Here is a 17,173-nt window from a genome sequence, read left to right on the forward strand (position 1 = left end):
CACTCCATCCCTCCCTCTCCTGTCTTCTCTCCTGCATCCCTCCCCCTCCTGTTTTCTCCTATCACTCCATCACTCCCCCTCCTGTCTTCTCTTATCACTCCATCCCTCCCCCTCCTGTCTTCTCCTATCTCCATCCCTCCCCCTCCTGTCTTCTCCTATCTCCATCCCTCCCCCTCCTGTCTTCTCCTATCTCCATCCCTCCCCCTCCTGTCTTCTCTTCTCCTCCATTCCTCCTCCTCCTGTCTTCTCTTCTCCTACATTCCTCCTCCTCCTGTCTTCTCCTATCCTCCATCCCTCCCCCTCCTGTCTTCTCTTATCACTCCATCCCTCCTCCTCCTGTCTTCTCCTATCTCCATCCCTCCCCCTCTTGTCTTCTCCTATCTCCATCCATCCCCCTCCTGTCTTCTCCTATCTCCATCCCTCCCCCTCCTGTCTTCTCTTCTCCTCCATTCCTCCTCCTCCTGTCTTCTCTTCTCCTCCATTCCTCCTCCTCCTGTCTTCTCCTATCCTCCATCCCTCCCCCTCCTGTCTTCTCTTATCACTCCATCCCTCCTCCTCCTGTCTTCTCTTATCACTCCATCCCTCCCCTCCTGTCTTCTCCTATCTCCATCCCTCCCCCTCCTGTCTTCTCCTATCTCCATCCCTCCCGTTCCTCTCTTCTCCTGTCCTCCATCCCTCCCCCTCCTGTCTTCTCCTATCACTCCATCCATCCCCCTCCTGTCTTCTCCTATCTCCATCCCTCCCCCTCCTGTCTTCTATCACTCCATACCTTCCCCTCCTGTCTTCTCCTATCCTCCATCCTTCCCCCTCCTGTCTTCTCCTCTCCTCCATCCTTCCTCCTCCTGTCTTCTCCTCTCCTCCATCCCTCCCCCTCCTGTCTTCTCCTATCCTCCATCCCTCCCCTCCTGTCTTCTCCTATCACTCCATCCCCCCTCCTCCTGTCTTCTCTTATCACTCCATCCCCCCTCCTCCTGTCTTCTCCTATCACTCCATCTCCCCTCCTCCTGTCTTCTCTTATCACTCCATCCCTCCCCCTCCTGTCTTCTCCTATCTCCATCCCTCCCCCTCCTGTCTTCTCCTATCCTCCATCCCTCCCCCTCCTGTCTTCTCCTATCACTCCATCCCCCCTCCTCCTGTCTTCTCCTATCACTCCATCCACCCCCCTCCTGTCTTCTCTTCTCCTCCATTCCTCCTCCTCCTGTCTTCTCTTCTCCTACATTCCTCCTCCTCCTGTCTTCTCCTATCCTCCATCCCTCCCCCTCCTGTCTTCTCTTATCACTCCATCCCTCCTCCTCCTGTCTTCTCCTATCTCCATCCCTTCCCCTCCTGTCTTTTCCTATCTCCATCCCTCCCCCTCCTGTCTTCTCCTATCTCCATCCCTCCCCCTCCTGTCTTCTCTTCTCCTCCATTCCTCCTCCTCCTGTCTTCTCTTCTCCTCCATTCCTCCTCCTCCTGTCTTCTCCTATCCTCCATCCCTCCCCCTCCTGTCTTCTCTTATCACTCCATCCCTCCCCCTCCTGTCTTCTCTTATCACTCCATCCCTCCTCCTCCTGTCTTCTCTTATCACTCCATCCCTCCCCCTCCTGTCTTCTCCTATCTCCATCCCTCCCCCTCCTGTCTTCTCCTATCTCCATCCCTCCCCCTCCTGTCTTCTCCTGTCCTCCATCCCTCCCCCTCCTGTCTTCTCCTATCACTCCATCCATCCCCCTCCTGTCTTCTCCTATCTCCATCCCTCCCCCTCCTGTCTTCTATCACTCCATACCTTCCCCTCCTGTCTTCTCCTATCCTCCATCCATCCCCCTCCTGTCTTCTCCTCTCCTCCATCCTTCCTCCTCCTGTCTTCTCCTCTCCTCCATCCCTCCCCCTCCTGTCTTCTCCTATCCTCCATCCCTCCCCCTCCTGTCTTCTCCTATCACTCCATCCCCCCTCCTCCTGTCTTCTCTTATCACTCCATCCCCCCTCCTCCTGTCTTCTCCTATCACTCCATCCCCCCTCCTCCTGTCTTCTCTTATCACTCCATCCCTCCCCCTCCTGTCTTCTCCTATCTCCATCCCTCCCCCTCCTGTCTTCTCCTATCCTCCATCCCTCCCCCTCCTGTCTTCTCCTATCACTCCATCCCCCCTCCTCCTGTCTTCTCCTATCACTCCATCCACCCCCCTCCTGTCTTCTCCTATCTCCATCCCTCCCCCTCCTGTCTTCTCCTATCTCCATCCCTCCCCCTCCTGTCTTCTCCTATCTCCATCCCTCCCCCTCCTGTCTTCTCCTATCTCCATCCCTCCCCCTCCTGTCTTCTCCTATCTCCATCCCTCCCCCTCCTGTCTTCTCCTATCTCCATCCCTCCCCCTCCTGTCTTCAATCACTCCATCCCTTACCCTCCTGTCTTCTCCTATCCTCCATCCATCCCCCTCCTGTCTTCTCCTCTCCTCCTACCCTCCTCCTCCTGTCTTCTCTACTGCATCACTCCCCCTCTAGTCTTCTCCTCTCCACCATCCCTCCCCCTCCTGTCTTCTCCTATCCTCCATCCCTCCCTCTCCTGTCTTCTCCTATCACTCCATCCCTCCTCCTCCTGTCTTCTCTTATGACTCCATCCCTCCCCCTCCTGTCTTCTCCTATCTCCATCCCTCCCCTCCTGTCTTCTCCTATCACTCCATCCCTCCCCCTCCTGTCTTCTATACTCCATCCCTCCCCCTCCCGTCTTCTCCTATCTCTCCATCTCTCCCCCTCCTTTCTTCTCCTATCACTCCATCCACCTCCCTCCTGTCTTCTCCTATCCTCCATCCCTCCCCCTCCTGTGTTCTCCTATCACTCCATCCCTCCCCCTACTGTCTTCTCTTCTCCTCCATTCCACCCCCTCCTGTCTTCTCTTCTTCTCCATTCCTCCCCCTCCAGTCTTCTCCTATCTCCATCCCTCCCCCTCCTGTCTTCTCCTATCTCCATCCCTCCCCCTCCTGTTTTCTCCTATCACTCCAGCCCTCCCCCTCCTGTCTTCTCCTATCACTCCAGCCCTCCCCCTCCTGTCTTCTCCTATCACTCCATCCCTGCCCCGCCTGTCTTCTATCCTCCATCCGTCCCCCTCAATTCTTCTCCTATCACTCCATCCCTCACCTTCCTGTCTTCTCCTATCTCCATCCCTCCCCCTCCTGTCTTCTCCTATCACTCCATCCCTCCCCCTCCTATCACTCCATCACTCCCCCGCCTGTCTTCTATCCTCCATCCCTCCCCCTCAATTCTTCTCCTATCACTCCATTCCTCCCCCTCCTGTTTTCTCCTATCTCCATCCCTCCCCCTCCTATCACCCCATCCCTCCCCCTCCTGTCTTCTATCCTCCATCCCTCCCCCTCCTGCCTTCTCTTCTCCTCCATTCCTCCTCCTCCTTTCTTCTATCACTCCATCCCTCCCTCTCCTGTCTTCTCTCCTGCATCCCTCCCCCTCCTGTTTTCTCCTATCACTCCATCACTCCCCCTCCTGTCTTCTCTTATCACTCCATCCCTCCCCCTCCTGTCTTCTCCTATCTCCATCCCTCCCCCTCCTGTCTTCTCCTATCTCCATCCCTCCCCCTCCTGTCTTCTCTTCTCCTCCATCCCTCCCCCTCCTGTCTTCTCTTATCACTCCATCCCTCCTCCTCCTGTCTTCTCTTATCACTCCATCCCTCCCCCTCCTGTCTTCTCCTATCTCCATCCCTCCCCTCCTGTCTTCTCTTCTCCTCCATTCCTCCTCCTCCTGTCTTCTCCTATCCTCCATCCCTCCCCCTTCTGTCTTCTCCTATCACTCCATCCCCCCTCCTTCTGTCTTCTCTTATCACTCCCTCCCTCCCTCTCCTGTCTTCTCCTATCTCCATCCCTCCCCCTCCTATCTTCTCCTATCTCCATCCCTCACCCTCCTGTCTTCTGCTATCTCCATCCCTCCCCCTCCTGTCTTCTCCTATCACTCCATCCCTCCCCCTCCTGTCTTCTCCTATCTCCATCCCTCCCCCTCCTGTCTTCTATCACCATCCCTCCCCCTCCTGTCTTCTCCTATCCTCCATCCACCCCCCTCCTGTCTTCTCTACTGCATCACTCCCCCTCTAGTCTTCTCCTCTCCTCCATCCCTCCGCCTCTTGTCTTTTCCTCTCCTCCATCCCTCCCCCTCCTGTCTTCTCCTATCACTCCACCCCTCCCCCTCCTGTCTTCCCCTATCTCCATCCCTCCTCCTCCTGTCTTCTCCTATCCTCCATCCCTCCCCCTCCTGTCTTCTCCTATCCTCCATCCCTCCCCTCCTGTCTTCTCCTATCACTCCATCCCTCCTCCTCCTGTCTTCTCTTATGACTCCATCCCTCCCCCTCCTGTCCTCTCCTATCTCCATCCATCCCCCTCCTGTCTTCTCCTATCACTCCATCCCTCCCCCTCCTGTCTTCTATACTCCATCCCTCCCCCTCCTGTCTTCTCCTATCTCCATCCCTCCTCCTCCTGTCTTCTCCTATCCTCCATCCCTCCCCCTCCTGTCTTCTCCTATCTCCATCCCTCCCCTCCTGTCTTCTCCTATCACTCCATCCCTCCTCCTCCTGTCTTCTCTTATGACTCCATCCCTCCCCCTCCTGTCCTCTCCTATCTCCATCCATCCCCCTCCTGTCTTCTCCTATCTCCATCCCTCCCCCTCCTGTCTTCTATCCTCCATCCCTCCCCCTCCTGTCTTCTATCCTCCATCCCTCCCCCTCCTGTCTTCTCCTATCTCCATCCCTCCCCCTCCTGTCTTCTCCTATCTCCATCCCTCCCCCTCCTGTCTTTTATCCTCCATCCCTCCCCCTCCTGTCTTCTCCTATCACTCCATTCCTCCCCCTCCTGTTTTCTCCTATATCCATCCCTCCCCCTCCTGTCTTCTCCTATCACTCCATCCCTCCCCCTCCTGTCTTCTATACTCCATCCCTCCCCCTCCTGTCTTCTCCTATCTCCATCCCTCCTCCTCCTGTCTTCTCCTATCCTCCATCCCTCCCCCTCCTGTCTTCTCCTATCTCCATCCCTCCTCCTCCTGTCTTCTCCTATCTCCATCCCTCCTCCTCCTGTCTTCTCCTATCCTCCATCCCTCCCCCTCCTGTCTTCTCCTATCCTCCATCCCTCCCCCTCCTGTCTACTCCTATCTCCATCCCTCCCCCTCCTGTCTTCTCCTATCACTCCATCCCTCCCCCTCCTGTCTTCCCCATCACTCCATCCATCCCCCTCCTGTCTTCTCCTATCTCCATCCCTCCCCCTCCTGTCTTCTATCCTCCATCCCTCCCCCTCCTGTCTTCTATCCTCCATCCCTCCCCCTCCTGTCTTCTCCTATCTCCATCCCTCCCCCTCCTGTCTTCTCTTATCCTCCATCCCTCCCCCTCCTGTCTTCTCCTATCACTCCATCCCTCCCCCTCCTGTTTTCTCCTATCACTCCATCCCTCCCCCTCCTGTTTTCTCCTATCTCCATCCCTCCCCCTCCTGTCTTCTCCTATCACTCCATCCCTCCCCCTCCTGTCTTCTATACTCCATCCCTCCCCCTCCTGTCTTCTCCTATCTCCATCCCTCCCCCTCCTGTCTTCTCCTATCTCCATCCCTCCCCCTCCTGTCTTCTCCTATTCTCCATCCCTCCCCCGTCTTCTCCTATCACTCCATCCCTCCCCCTCCTGTTTTCTCCTATCTCCATCCCTCCCCCTCCTGTCTTCTCCTATCACTCCATCCCTCCCCCTCCTGTCTTCTATACTATCTCCATCCCTCCTCCTCCTGTCTTCTCCAGCACTCCATCCCTCCCCCTCCTGTCTTCTCCTATCCTCCATCCCTCCCCCTCCTGTCTTCTCCTATCTCCATCCCTCCCTCTCCTGTCTTCTCCTATCCTCCATCCCTCCCCCTCCTGTCTTCTCCTATCACTCCATCCCTCCCCCTCCTGTTTTCTCCTATCTCCATCCCTCCCCCTCCTGTTTTCTCCAATCTCCATCCCTCCCCCTCCTGTCTTCTCCTATCACTCCATCCTTCCCCCTCCTGTCTTCTATACTCCATCCCTCCCCCTCCTGTCTTCTCCTATCTCCATCCCTCCTCCTCCTGTCTTCTCCTATTCTCCATCCCTCCTCCTCCTGTCTTCTCCTATCCTCCATCCCTCCCCCTCCTGTCTTCTCCTATCTCCATCCCTCCTTCTCCTGTCTTCTCCTATCCTCCATCCCTCCCCCCTGTCTTCTCCTATCACTCCATCCCTCCCCCTCCTGTTTTCTCCTATCTCCATCCCTCCCCCTCCTGTCATCTCCTATCACTCCATCCCTCCCCCTCCTGTTTTCTCCTATCTCCATCCCTCCCCCTCCTGTTTTCTCCTATCTCCATCCCTCCCCCTCCTGTCTTCTCCTATCACTCCATCCCTCCCCCTCCTGTCTTCTCCTATCTCCATCCCTCCTCCTCCTGTCTTCTCCTATCCTCCATCCCTCCCCCTCCTGTCTTCTCCTATCTCCATCCCTCCTTCTCCTGTCTTCTCCTATCCTCCATCCCTCCCCCCTGTCTTCTCCTATCACTCCATCCCTCCCCCTCCTGTTTTCTCCTATCTCCATCCCTCCTCCTCCTGTCTTCTCCTATCACTCCATCCCTCCCCCTCCTGTCTTCTCCTATCCTCCATCCCTCCCCCTCCTGTCTTCTCCTATCACTCTTTCCCTCCCCCTCCTGCATTCTCCCATCATTTTGGATCTCCCCCTCCCCCTCCCACTTTCAAATCTCTTACTAGCTCTTCTTTCAGTTAGTCCTGACGAAGGGTCTCGGCCCGAAAGGTCGACTGTACCTCTTCCTAGAGATGCTGCCTGGCCTGCTGCGTTCACCAGCAACTTTGATGTGTGTTGCTTGAATTTCCAGCATCTGCAGAATTCCTCGTGTTTACATATCCAAGTTATCTGATTACGACGCAGTCTGCTCTCACTTATCAGTGAAATGATGGATGGTGTCAACAACAGAGACATCAAGTGACAGTTGTGCTTTGGGTTTTGCCAGAATCACTCTGCACCAGACCTGGTCCAAGCATAGAGCAAAGGTGATGTTGGGTCTCCGCCTTTCATGTCAGTGAGTATGGCATTAAGGAGCTCAGGTAACTGAAATTAGTTGGCTTCAAGAGAAGTCTACTGCAGTGGCAAAGAAAAACTGTTGTTGCAGGTCAATTGTTCCAGCCCAGAACATCTCCAGGAGTTCCTCAGCTTTGGTGACATTTCCACCATCATGAGGTCTTCAGTTGGGTGTTTGCTGATGCACAGTGTTCACCTTCCACTAACAATGCGAGCAGATACAGCAGCAGGACGTAAATGTTCAGACATAGGCTAGTCAGCTTCACACCATACAATCTCCAGCAAGTGAGATTCCTTGGTGTTCGGTGATTCTGCCATTGTCAAATGCTCCATCTGCAACAGCTGGACGACAGCGCCGTTACACACATACTGTGGCTGCAAGAGTAGGTCAGGGTCTGGGTCTCCTGTAGTGGGAGGCTCTCATCTTGACTCCATAAATCCTTTCCGGCTCTTCGAAGCCACAAGCCAGGCACATGATGGAGCAGCCTCCACTGGCCGAGTTGGGTATAGTACTGGCATTGAAAGAAGCTCAAAGCAGCTGTCAGGGCAAAGCAACCTCCCTGATTGGCACTGCAAATCACCATCCTAAACATTTGTTCCCTCCCATTAGTGCATGGTGGATGTGGTGTGTACCGTCTGCAGATTGCATGGACTATTCTAGCGTAGGAAATAGAAGCAAGAGTAACCCATTGTCCCTTGAGCCTATTCTGCGTCCAGATGATGAACCCTCCTCCTCTCAGTACTGAATGGCTAATCTGTTACTTTGGGGTTGTGACTTCTCAGTCTAGACTCCCAATCCAGGAGAGACATTATCCCTGCATCTGCCCTGTCATGCCTTCTAAAAATGCTGTGCATTTTAATGCGATCTTCTTTATTTTCTCCCAGACCTCATAACCTCCTTTCATGTGGCAGGCAAACCCATCTCCCAGGAAGCTACCTTGAATCTTTCCTGCACTTGTTTTATTGCGGGTGTATCCTATAGGTAAAGAGAGCAGATCTGATCACAAGGATCCAAGTACAGTGGTACCAGATCTCTCTGTAGATTCAGTGAAGACATCAGTAATAACACTGCTTCAGGCATCAGCTTCCAGGGACACAGGTTATCAGCCATTGTCAAGGTTTTGACATTCGAAGTGTACTTGATAAGGGGAAGATGAAGACCAGGTTCACTACCCATATGAGTAGTGGGAGAAGTTAAATGTTCGGGAGATAACAGAAGAATATCGGGAAGGTGGGGAGGGGGCTGCATCTCTTTTAGGAAGCCATTCTGGATGGCATTGCAGGTTTGTGTTGACAGTCCACACGTGATAACTCCTTGTCATTTCTTACTAGCAGCAGGAGGGGATGGAGGTGTGAACAGGGGGCAGCCGAACCCTCCCACTACACCAGTGCCTATGGTAAGAGGGTGGGCAGTGTGGATCTTTCTGATGGCAAGCATTTTAAATTTAAACTGTTGCTAATGTTCTTTACTGATCACTATCCAGTAATCCTGCTGAAATGTCAGCAGTTTCTGTTTCACATTAACCTCAAATGCCACCATGATGCCCTAGTTCTAGATAATGCTATTAGAGAAAGCACCCACCCCGACGAAATCCCTCTTGGAATCCTTTTAATTAAGTTGACAGCTGCTGCCTGGGTAATAAAGCCCTAGGTATTGAGGGTGGAGCCAGTAAATGTGGCGTCCCTAAATTCCTGTTTGTGGGATTTCCAGCTGAGCTTTCTATGTCAAGAGAAGGTTCCTCCTGCTTCATGCCCACTCTGAGCCTCCCTTCCTTCAGCTTCTCACCCTGTCTACCTCTTGGGCCCTCTGTGTGCCCTTTTCTGTTGTGCATGGCATTTAAGGTTACCATGTGCCTCTGTGAAGCTCTGGAGAGTTGATAGACCATCCCAGAACACTTGTAAACATTGTCCCTGGATAATGGATTCTGTTCAGGAACAATTGTTACCCCACAGGCATCAGACTCTTGAACTGGCATGGATAAGTTCACTCACTACTACTCAGACTCTTTACAACTCATGTTCTCCAAATTATTTTTTACTCTTTGCACATTGGTTGTTCGTTAGTCTTTGGTATTGTGTAATTTTTGTTTGTAATTCTATTGTATTTCTTCATATAAATGCCTGTAAGAAATTGAATCTCAGGGTAGTATATGATCACATAGACATACTTTGATAATAAATGTACTTTGAACTTTGTTTTTACAGACATTAGTGAGTTTTGTCTGTAATTCGGAAAATACAGAAAAATCACTTGATGTGATAACTACATCCCCACAATCTTCTTATGAGAGGTGTCAAAAGAATGTTAGAAAAAACAATGTTAAAATGGAGAGAGGAAATTAGTTCTGACATTCGCAAGAGCAAATATGTTGGAATTTTGAACTTAATGTTATGAAAGCTGAATTGAATGTAGGGATGCCTGTAGGTCAGGTGTTACAAGGAGGAACTGAGATCAGATGGCATGGGCACAGCAGTCAGTGTAGCTGCCTCACAGTCAGGGATACTGTGTGGAATTGTAAGTTCACCTTATGACTACATGGGTTTCTCCTGGGTGCTGTCGATTCCTCACACATCCCAAAGACCTGTTGGTTGGTATGTTAGCTGACCATTGTAACTGACCTCTGTAGTGTAGGTTGGTAAGAGAGTTGATTATAAATATTAAAATGACTGGAACGCACACAGAAAGTGCTGGAGGAACTCAGAGGTCAGACAGCATCTATGGAAATGAATAAACAGTCTATGTTTCAGGCTGAGAGTTCATCAGGACAAGAGAGTTGATTGTCACGCAGGCGCCACGGTAGTGCAGTGGTTAGCGCGACGCTGTAGCAGCTGGGGTGCTCTGCAGTTCGGATTTCAATTCCGGCACGGTTGTGTACGTTCTCCCCATGGAATGCGTTTTCCCTGGGTGCTCCCACAGTCCAGAGCTGCACCGGGTAGGTTAAATGGTGATTAGAAATTTTCCCGCGGTTAGGTGAGCATTAAATTGGGGTTGCTGGGGCTTCATGGCTGCTTCACTAAATAAATAAATGTGAGAGAGAACTTTACAGAGGAGAATGGTTGCTGTAGGCTTGATGGGCCAAACAGTCTTTCATTGAGAAATATTAAACAATTGTAGCTAAGGATGTTGGTGTTTCAAGACATTTCTATAAAGTTATTATATTTTCCTTTCCTTCTGACCACCAGGGGTCCACATTTCACAGCTTGTGAGCCGCAGGTGTATTACATGCACGAATTTTACCAAGGAGGTTGGCAATTAACAAAATCCATTCAGATGTTAATAATTGAATAAAAATTTAAAAAGTTACACATGTCCATGTTTCATGTGTAACCTGTGCAGGTTCCAGGAAGTGGCTTGCTGTCATCTGCTGGCAGCCTTCCAGCACCAGAGCCAAGAAACCTGCCATTGCCCGGCTTGGCAAGTCTAGCGTACACACCCTCCGCTGCTGCCAAATCTGTGAGATTGGGATGTCTCTCCCACCCAAGCCCCGGTTTGTGTGGACGCTGTGTGATTTGATGCCCTGCTACAGACCGTTGCAGGAAATAACAGATTGCACACTGCATACAGTTAAACAAAGTACATTTATGAATAGTAACTTAATGAAGTGCTTAGTAAGAAAATGAAAGAAAAGCACAGAAAGGGCCCATTATACTTTAACAGTCAATTGTACACAGGTTGAAGCTGAGTTCTTCCAAAAGCCATATCGGCCGATCCTCAGCAGATTTCTGAACCCTGCTCCACTGGGTCATGTTCCCCACCGGTTTGAATCCTACAGCCGGTTCCCTCCAGTGGCTCCTCTCTTCATCTCCTGTTGAACAAAGACAAAAGCCCACACAAAAATACCCTGCTCTCCTGATTGGATGGCTCACATTCCAAAGTACCCGTAGGCCGTATCTCAGGTAATGATGAGTTTGAGTACAGAGAGGAAATTAAGAACTTGGTGGCATGGTGCGAAGACAATAACCTATCCCTCAATGTCAGCAAGACGAAGGAACTGGTTGTTGACTTCAGAAGGAGTAGCGGACCACACGACCTGACTTACATTGGTGGTGCGCAAGTGGAACAGGTCAAAAGCTTTAAGTTCCTCGGGGTCAATATCATAAATGACCTGACTTGGACCAACCAAGCAGAGTTCACTGCCAAGAAGGGTCACCAGTGCCTTTACTTCCTGAGAAAACTAAAGAAATTTGGCCTGTCCCCTAAAACCCTCACTAATTTTTATAGATGCACCATAGAAAGCATTTTTCTAGGGTGCATCACAACCTGGTACGGAAGTTGTCCTGTCCAAGACCGAAAGAAGCTGCAGAAGATCATGAACACGGTGCGGCACATCACACAAACCAATCCTCCGTCCGTGGACTCACTTCACACCGCACGCTGTCAGAGCAGTGCTGCCAGGATAATCAAGGACACGACCCACCCAGCCAACACACTTTTCGTCCCTCTTCCCTCCGGGAGAAGGTTCAGGAGCTTGAAGACTCGTACGGCCAGATTTGGGAACAGCTTCTTTCCAACTGTGATAAGACTGCTGAACGGATCCTGACCCGGATCTGGGCTGTACCCTCCAAATATCCGGACCTGCCTCTCGGTTTTTTTGCACTACCTTACTTTCCATTTTTCTATTTTCTATCTATGATTGATAATTTAAATTTTTAATATTTATAATATTTTATATTTAATATTTGTACTCCAGGGAGCGGGAAGCACAGAATCAAATATCGCTGTGATGATTGTACGTTCTAGTATCAATTGTTTGGCGACAATAAAGTATAATGTACCCGTTATCTCTTACCACAACCCAAACACTGCTTCTACAGAAAGCCCATTACGTGAAATCATGAAATACCCTACAACGTTAGCAGTGAAACCGTTACCAGGGCATCAAACTTGGAACCTACAATCTCTGTATAACTGTACTGGAGAGCTTTGTAGAACAGACAAACCGAGGGGTACAAATGTGTAGTTCCTTGAAAGTGGCATCACAGTTGGATAGGATAGGGAAGAGGCTGAATGCAGGTTTGCTCTAGAAATGGTGAAGCCTTGAATACAAAAGTTCTGATGTTATCTTACAAGATGTGGCGAGACCATTCTTTGAATACTGTGAAGAGTAGTGGTTACTATAGTAGAGGAAGGATGTTATTAAGCTGGAGAGGGTGCAGAAAAGATTCACAATGGCATTTTCCTGGAGTGTAAGGAAGCTGAGGGATGACCTTATTTATTCAACCAGCAACCCTTCGAGATGTGCCGCCCGACAACCCCCGAGGTAATCATGGTACAATTTACAAAGACCAATTAACCTATCAACCAGTACGTCTTTGGACTTTCGGAGGAAACCAGATCACTCAGAGGAAACCCATGAGATCGCGGGGAGAACATACAAACTCCTTCCAGGCAACAGCGTGAATTGAACCCGGGTCACTAGTAATGTAAAGCATTGTGCTGGCACTGCACTACACTACTGTGCTGTCCCATGCCTTACAGAAGTACATAAAATCATGAGAAAAGATGAATAGTCTCCCAGAGTAGAGGACATAGATTTAAGGTGAAAAGGATAAACTTTAAAATGACCTAAGGGGCAAATTTTGCCACAGAGGGCAACAGATATATGGAATGACCTGCCATAGAAAGTGGTAGAGGCAGCTAGAATTATAATGCTTAAGAGACGTTTAGATGTATACGGAAAAGAAAGGTTGCATTCGGGCCAAATACAGGCAATTGGGACTAGCTCAGGTGGGCAACATGGTCAACATGGATGATTTGGGTCAAAGGGCTGTTTCTGTGCTGTATGCCTCATTGATAATGGCATGTGCTGTAATGACAACACTGCAGGGTCAGCACTGCAGGAAGGTGTCCTTTCTGAGAGCCCCCTGAATTACCTCTGCCCCCTTTATCCCATGCCCTGCATTCTATGATTCTGCAGACAGTTTCTGGTAAGGTGGCAATGCACTCAGACGCAGCGGCCTCTCAGAGACCAGACAAAGGCATTTTTGTCTTTCTTTCAACACCTTTTTTACGATTGCAAGGCAGTGCTGGACTTTAAGAACGTCAGATACTGCAGGTCTACTCCATCAGTGAGCTGCTTGACGGTGGAGGTGCTGGACTTGGTGTGAACCATGTTGCTGCCTGCTACAGGAAGGCATTGAAGAGGTCGGAGCTGGTGCGTGAAGGCGGTGTGCAGAGTAGTGGCAGGTGATTGTCTTGGACATTTCTCTTGCGATCGTAATGTAAAATGCTGCAAGCCCTTTTCCCTTGTTTGTTGGTGCGACACACGGCGGGGGAGCTGCGCGGTCTCAGTTGTAGCAAGGACTAGGTTTCAAGCCGCGGCTTGTCTGGTGAAGTTGGAGGTGGTGTAGCACAGTGTCCGTGCTCGGTTAGGGGCTGAAGCTTCTCATCAGAGCTGTCTTGCAGAGTTCGACTGGTGAAATGACAAGCTGCATTGCGAGTGCTTGTTTGTACGTGGACTGCTGGGAACTGTACCATCAATTTATGGGACATGTCAGTCAGGAACTTGGCTGTATATATTTTTTTTTGCATGACTATATTTGCTTAAACGTGTGTGCCTTGTGCTTATGCTGTGTGTGTTTTACACCTTGGCCCAGGAGAAACACTGTTTCATATGGCTGAGTAATAAATAATAAACTCATTTCTAATATTAATGTGAAAATTATCCTTGCCAGGCAACACAGCCCCCTCGCCGTCAGTCTTGAGATTGCAATAAAGATTTCCAAAACAAGTCACCTGCACTGCATACCGCCTCAGCACAATAATGGTATGCAACATATCCAGGTCACAACACAACAACGATACTCAATACGTCCAGCCCCTTCACTATTGAACAACTCACTCATGCGGTACATCTGCAAAACACAACGTTCTTTGCAGTACATGACAGCAGTGTCTTGCAAACATGTAAAAGATGTAAATGATGAACAATTTACACCTTTGATTGGACCTGGAGTGGCTTCTGCGACTGAGCACGCCACCATCTTAACTGAATTTCAACAATCCATGCTGTACCGGAATGGTTGAAGTGGAAACATACCATCATTGACTAGATGCACTCCCCTGGTTTTAAAAGTGCTGATGATCCCATGACAGACAGGGAACCGCCATAGCCTGCTGATTCCTGCAGGAAAGGCTGTGTTTTGGGAGCTGGAGGGAGGTCTGAAGATGAATGGGGAGTAAATTTGTGCCTGATCAGCTGAGGGGAAGCCAGAGTCTAGGTGGGCGTGGGGAGGTGTGGAGGACAGATAGGTGATTAGGTCTTCTCTGGCCCATAATTACACCCCACCCTACCTAATCCCCCACCCTGCCGAGATGTTCTCAGCTGGCAAATGGAAGCCAGTACAGAACAGCTTAACACTGGGATTCAGCTATAGCTGGTCTGCAACATCCAGGTCGGATTTCTGCTCGGTGAGAATGGAGAGAGAGATAAGCTTGTATTTGTGTTTCCTGCATTTTATCATCCTTGTTCTGCTTCTGTCTGTGTTTGATGATGCTGACTTTTCTTCTGTTTTCCCTCCCAAACAGGAGCAGCCCCCCCCATACTCGCAGCATGCTGAGAGGCAGTGACAGCAGGTTAACAAGCCAGTAACTGCACATCGTGCCCCTTCCACAGTGCTCTCAACCCATACCAGTAGTTGTGTAACCCGGGACCTCATTTCCCAGATCACAAAGGAGTGACGATTCAGCTCATTGAATCTGCTTGTACTCTGACCCAGAGTAACCTAGATCTCCCTGTCTGCATGGCCACATGAATTATTCACTCTGTTCCAGAGTAATCTAGCATCTCCCTGTCTGCAAGCTTGTGAATTATTTACAGTTCTCATCCAGCTATCATTAGAACGTTGTTGTTGAGTGTGCCTCCCCGGCCAGTGCATTCCAAACCCCAGTAACTCACAGTGTAAGTAAGCTTTAAATATTAGTCCTTTTGGCGATCATCTTCATTCTGTACCCTAATTCTTGACCCCATCAATAATAGCAGTTTTCTTTCTTTAATATTTCTGCACCCTTCATAATTTTAAATGCTTCTTCATTTCCCTCCACCACCACCTCTGATCCAAGAAGATAGGGAGACTAGTACAGTTTATTTGACATTATCATTACACTACTCCATCTCTGATGGACTTTGCAAAACAGCAGGCAAGGCCACCCCCTCCCCCAAAGAACCTGCTCACATGTATATCTTGGGTCTGCTGGCAGCTAGTGAGTGAAGTAACTTCCAGACAAATGGAACAGCACATCATGACTGGAGCCAGAACTACTGCAGAATGCAGCATGCTCAGGAGTGTGGAAACAAGCAAAGGACCAAGTCTGAATTTAATGTTCCTGTCACTGCCAGGCTTGAAATCTCCATGCTTTCTCTATGCTGTGCAAATCTCTGCACCGGGAGCTGCACTCAAATAAAGATATAGCAAATGAGCAACTTAATAATTATGGGTTAATATTCTGAAAGCCTAATTTCAGATTTGCTTAGAGTCTTCAAGAATCTTTTACCCTGTTCTTATGGATACCTCCAGGTTACCTATTGCCCATCCGACCCTCAAGCCCATTCACCATAGTGCAGGAAGAGCTTGCATTCTGGTTTGGCCTTGCAAAAATTATCCCAAAGTGCTATACAATAGTAAGAATGTAATAATAGAGGAAAGCCTGCAGCATTTTTGAGCCTAATGAGCTCTCGAAAAGGAAAGAGACGCAAGTTGTAAAGATCATAGTTAATAGATAAATGATGTTCGGTCACTGGAAGCCCCTCGCTCTTGTCAACAACACTATGTGATGCTTGACAGCCGTCTGTTAGTGCAGATGGTAACTGGGTTCTGTGTACCTTAGGACATGAGTACCGTGGGCTAGTTAATGGGATGCTTCAAGCTAGGTTGTACCTCAGGGGAGTGGGTTGGTCAGGGCAGCCCCATTGTGGGGTAACACAGTTCCACAACAGCAAGTGTTGCTGAAAGTGTGTCTCTGGATTCTGCAGCAGTACGATGTGAGTGATGAATCTTCACATGCCACCTTTTGTTAGTTGCAGCTACAGAAATACAGAAATGTTATAATTGGCCTTTCAGTCAAAAGATCAGTGGGTTTCTTGGTCTAATGTATCAGAGCACATGGTAAGTGAAAGGACGTTCTGCTATATATGCCCTCGAGTAATCTTTCCTAATTATTCGGTGTGCTGGCAGAGGAAATTTTCCAGAATGGGACCAAATGAGCACCAGTTATATTAGAGGGACAAGATAAATTGGGAATATTCTTCAGGATCAAGAGGTGAGAGATATTATGAAGATGATTAGATAGGGTCATGCTGGAGGAACTCAGCAGGTGGGGCGGCATCCGTGGAAACAATCGGTCGACGTTTTGGGCCGGAACCCTTCATCAGGACTGAAGAGGGAAGGGCAGAGGCCCTATAAAGATGGTGGGGGGAGGGTGGGAAGGAGAAGGCTGGTAGGTTCCAGGTAAAAATCCAGTAAGGGGAAAGATAAAGGGGTGGGGGAGGGGAAGCAGGGAGGTGACAGGCAGGAAAGTTGAAGAAAGAATAGGGGAAAACACAATGGGTAACACTTCACTTGTGAGTCTGTTGGGATCATCTATTGCTCCCGGTGCGGCCTCTACATCGGTGAAACCCGACGCAGATTGGGGGACCGCTTCATTGAGCACCTCCGCTCTGTCCACCACAACAGACAGGATCTCCCAGTAGCCACCCACTTCAACTCTGCTTCCCACTCCCATTCAGATATGTCCATATATATGTCCTCCTCTACTGCCATGATGAGGCTAAACTCAGGTTGGAGGAGCAACACCTCATATACCGTCTAGGTAGTCTCCAGCCCCTTGATATGAACATAGAATTCTCCAACTTCTGGTAATTCCCTCCCCCTCCCTTCCTCTATCCCTATTTCACTCTGCCCCCCGTCCCCCAGCTGCCTATCACCTCCCTCATGGTTCTGCCTCCTTCTACTACCCATTGTGTTTTCCCCTATTCCTTCTTCACCTTTCCTGCCTATCACCTCCCTGCCTCCCTTCCCCCGCCCCTTTATCTTTCCCCTTACTGGTTTTTCACCTGGAACCTACCAGCCTTCTCCTTCCCACCCTCCCCCCACCTTCTTTATAGGGCCTCTGCCCCTTCCTCCTACAGTCCTGATGAAGGG

At 49.9% G+C, this 17,173-nt stretch overlaps 1 protein-coding gene across 4 annotated transcripts in view; it reads left to right on the forward strand.

Moving 5' to 3' along the window:
* Nucleotides 1-16,371, forward strand: part of LOC134336468 (WW domain-binding protein 2-like) — a 76,339-nt gene extending 59,968 nt beyond the window's left edge. The window contains exons 7-8 of one of the 4 annotated variants that reach the window (XM_063030724.1): nt 8,366-8,430; nt 14,562-16,371. In XM_063030724.1, the coding sequence (XP_062886794.1) occupies nt 8,366-8,430; nt 14,562-14,603 (107 nt within the window). In that variant the 3' untranslated portion in view covers nt 14,604-16,371. Of the gene's footprint in view, nt 1-6,965; nt 7,304-8,365; nt 8,431-14,561 lie in introns of those variants that run through there. The other 3 variants (XM_063030725.1, XM_063030727.1, XM_063030726.1) reach the window with 3 other exon arrangements.
* Nucleotides 16,372-17,173: the final 802 nt, after the last annotated feature.

The sequence above is a fragment of the Mobula hypostoma genome, chromosome 22 (genome assembly GCF_963921235.1).
Source record: "Mobula hypostoma chromosome 22, sMobHyp1.1, whole genome shotgun sequence".
In the NCBI taxonomy this organism is placed as follows: Eukaryota; Metazoa; Chordata; class Chondrichthyes; order Myliobatiformes; family Myliobatidae; genus Mobula; species Mobula hypostoma.